General features: G+C 53.6%; 1 protein-coding gene across 1 annotated transcript in view; it reads left to right on the forward strand.

Moving 5' to 3' along the window:
• OLFM2 (olfactomedin 2) overlaps positions 1 to 2,104 on the forward strand; it is a gene marked incomplete at its 3' end in the record, with an annotated part of 4,055 nt that extends 1,951 nt beyond the window's left edge. Inside the window, exons 5-7 of the mRNA XM_031065411.1 lie at positions 1 to 184; positions 779 to 885; positions 1,472 to 2,104. Coding sequence (XP_030921271.1) covers positions 1 to 184; positions 779 to 885; positions 1,472 to 2,104 — 924 coding nt within the window. The remainder of the gene's footprint in view (positions 185 to 778; positions 886 to 1,471) is intronic.
• Between the last annotated feature and the right edge of the window lies 1 nt (position 2,105).

The following is a 2,105-nucleotide window of genomic DNA, read 5'->3' on the forward strand; positions in this document are numbered from 1 at the left end:
CTGCCGGTGCTGGAGCAGTACAAGGCGGACTCGCGGCTCATCGTGCACCTCAAGGACGAGGTCAGGAACCTCTCGGGGATTCTCCTGGCCATCCAGGAGGAGATGGGAGCCTACGACTACGAGGAGCTGCAGCAGCGCGTGCTGCTGCTGGAGGCACGGCTGCACGCCTGCCTGCAGAAACTGGGTAAAAAAATCCCATTAGGAATCCCGAATTTTGTCTCAAATCCTAAGAAAACGTGGTGGAAATTGGCCTGAAAATCGTCTCCAAAGTTGTGTTTGAAATCCGCCCCAAAACCACAAAAAATCTGCCCAAAATCCCCTCAAAACATCTCTAAAATCACTCCCAAAATCCACTCCTAAAAACCCAAAAATCCCCCCAAAATCTGTCCCAAATCCCCTCCTATAAGTCCCCCAAAATGTATCCAGAATCCCTTCCAAATGCCCGCAAACATCTCTAAAATCCCTCCCAAATCCGTCCCAAAATCTCCCAAAACCTTGCCAAAACTCCCCCCCAAAACCTCTGCAAAATCGCCTCAAATTCTGTCCAAAATCCACCCAAAAATCCCCCAAAACACACCCAAAATCCCATTTTCCCTTCACAATCCCATTCCCAGACCCTCCAGGGCTTTCCTGACCCCACTGTGGCCCCAATCCCTGATTTCCCCCTAATTCCCATTTTTTCCCTGGTTTTCCAACTCCCTGATTTTTCCCGTAACTCCCACTTTTCCGAACCCGTGATTTTTCCCAAAATTCCATTTTTTCCCCCCAACTTTTCCAGGCTGTGGGAAGCTGACAGGGGTCAGCAACCCCATCACCATCCGCGCCTCGGGATCGCGCTTTGGATCCTGGATGACTGACACGATGACGCCCAGCACCGACAGCCGGGTGAGGGCCACCCCCAAAAACCAGTATTTTCCCAAAAAATCCCCTGGATCTGATGGGATTTGGGGGGATCTGGGGATGATCCTGACACTTTTCAGGCATGGTGATCCCTGAAAATCCATGGATTTGGCACGTGGAAGGGAATCTAAAATCCCCTCCCAAAATCTCCCCTAACATCCCCCAAAACTTCCTGGAGTCCTCAAATCTTGGATTTGAGGGGGATTTGGGCAAAATCCCAGCAATTTTCTGGTGAAAATCCATGGATTTGGCACCTGGCCGGGAACCCGTGGGTCGGTTTTGTGGTCCCCACCCCCACACCACGGATTTGGGATTTGGGCACAATCCCTGTACTTTTTGGGCACTGTTCCCTGAAAATCCTGGATGGGGGATTTGATCACATCTCCAGTGGGTTTAGAGCCCACCTCGACGAGGTTTTGGAACCCACCTTGAAGAGGTTTTGATCCCATCCTGAGGGGCTTCTGACCCTACCTTGAAAGGAGTTTGATCCTACCTTGCCCGCCTTGAAACCCCATTTTGACCCCATTTTAACCCCGTTTTCCCCTGTTTTAACCCCGTTTCCCCCTTCCAGGTGTGGTACATGGACGGCTACTACAAGGGCCGGCGTGTGCTGGAATTCCGCAGCCTCAGCGACTTCGTCTCCGGCCAAAACTTCGTCCAGCCCCTCCTGCCTCACCCTTGGGCCGGCACTGGCCACGTGGTCTTCAACGGCTCCTTGTACTACAACAAATTCCAGAGCAATGTCGCCGTGCGCTACCACTTCCGCTCCCGCAGCGTCCTGGTGCAGCGCAGCCTCGCCGGCGCCGGCTACAACAACACCTTCCCCTACTCCTGGGGCGGCTTCTCTGACATCGACTTCATGGTGGATGAGAACGGCCTCTGGGCCGTCTACACCACCAACCAGAACGCCGGGAATATCGTGGTGAGCCGCGTGGATCCGCACACCCTGGAAGTGCTGAGGAGCTGGGATACGGGGTACCCCAAACGCAGCGCGGGCGAGTCCTTCATGATCTGTGGGATTCTCTACGTCACCAATTCCCACCTGGCTGGCGCCAAGATTTATTTCGCTTACCACACGAACACTTCCAGCTACGAGTACACGGATATCCCCTTCCATAACCAGTATTCCCACATTTCCATGCTGGACTACAACCCGCGGGAGAGGGTGCTCTACACCTGGAATAACGGCCACCAGGTCATCTACA

Source organism: Geospiza fortis, unplaced genomic scaffold, assembly GCF_000277835.1.
Source record: "Geospiza fortis unplaced genomic scaffold, GeoFor_1.0 scaffold2674, whole genome shotgun sequence".
Classification (NCBI taxonomy): Eukaryota; Metazoa; Chordata; class Aves; order Passeriformes; family Thraupidae; genus Geospiza; species Geospiza fortis.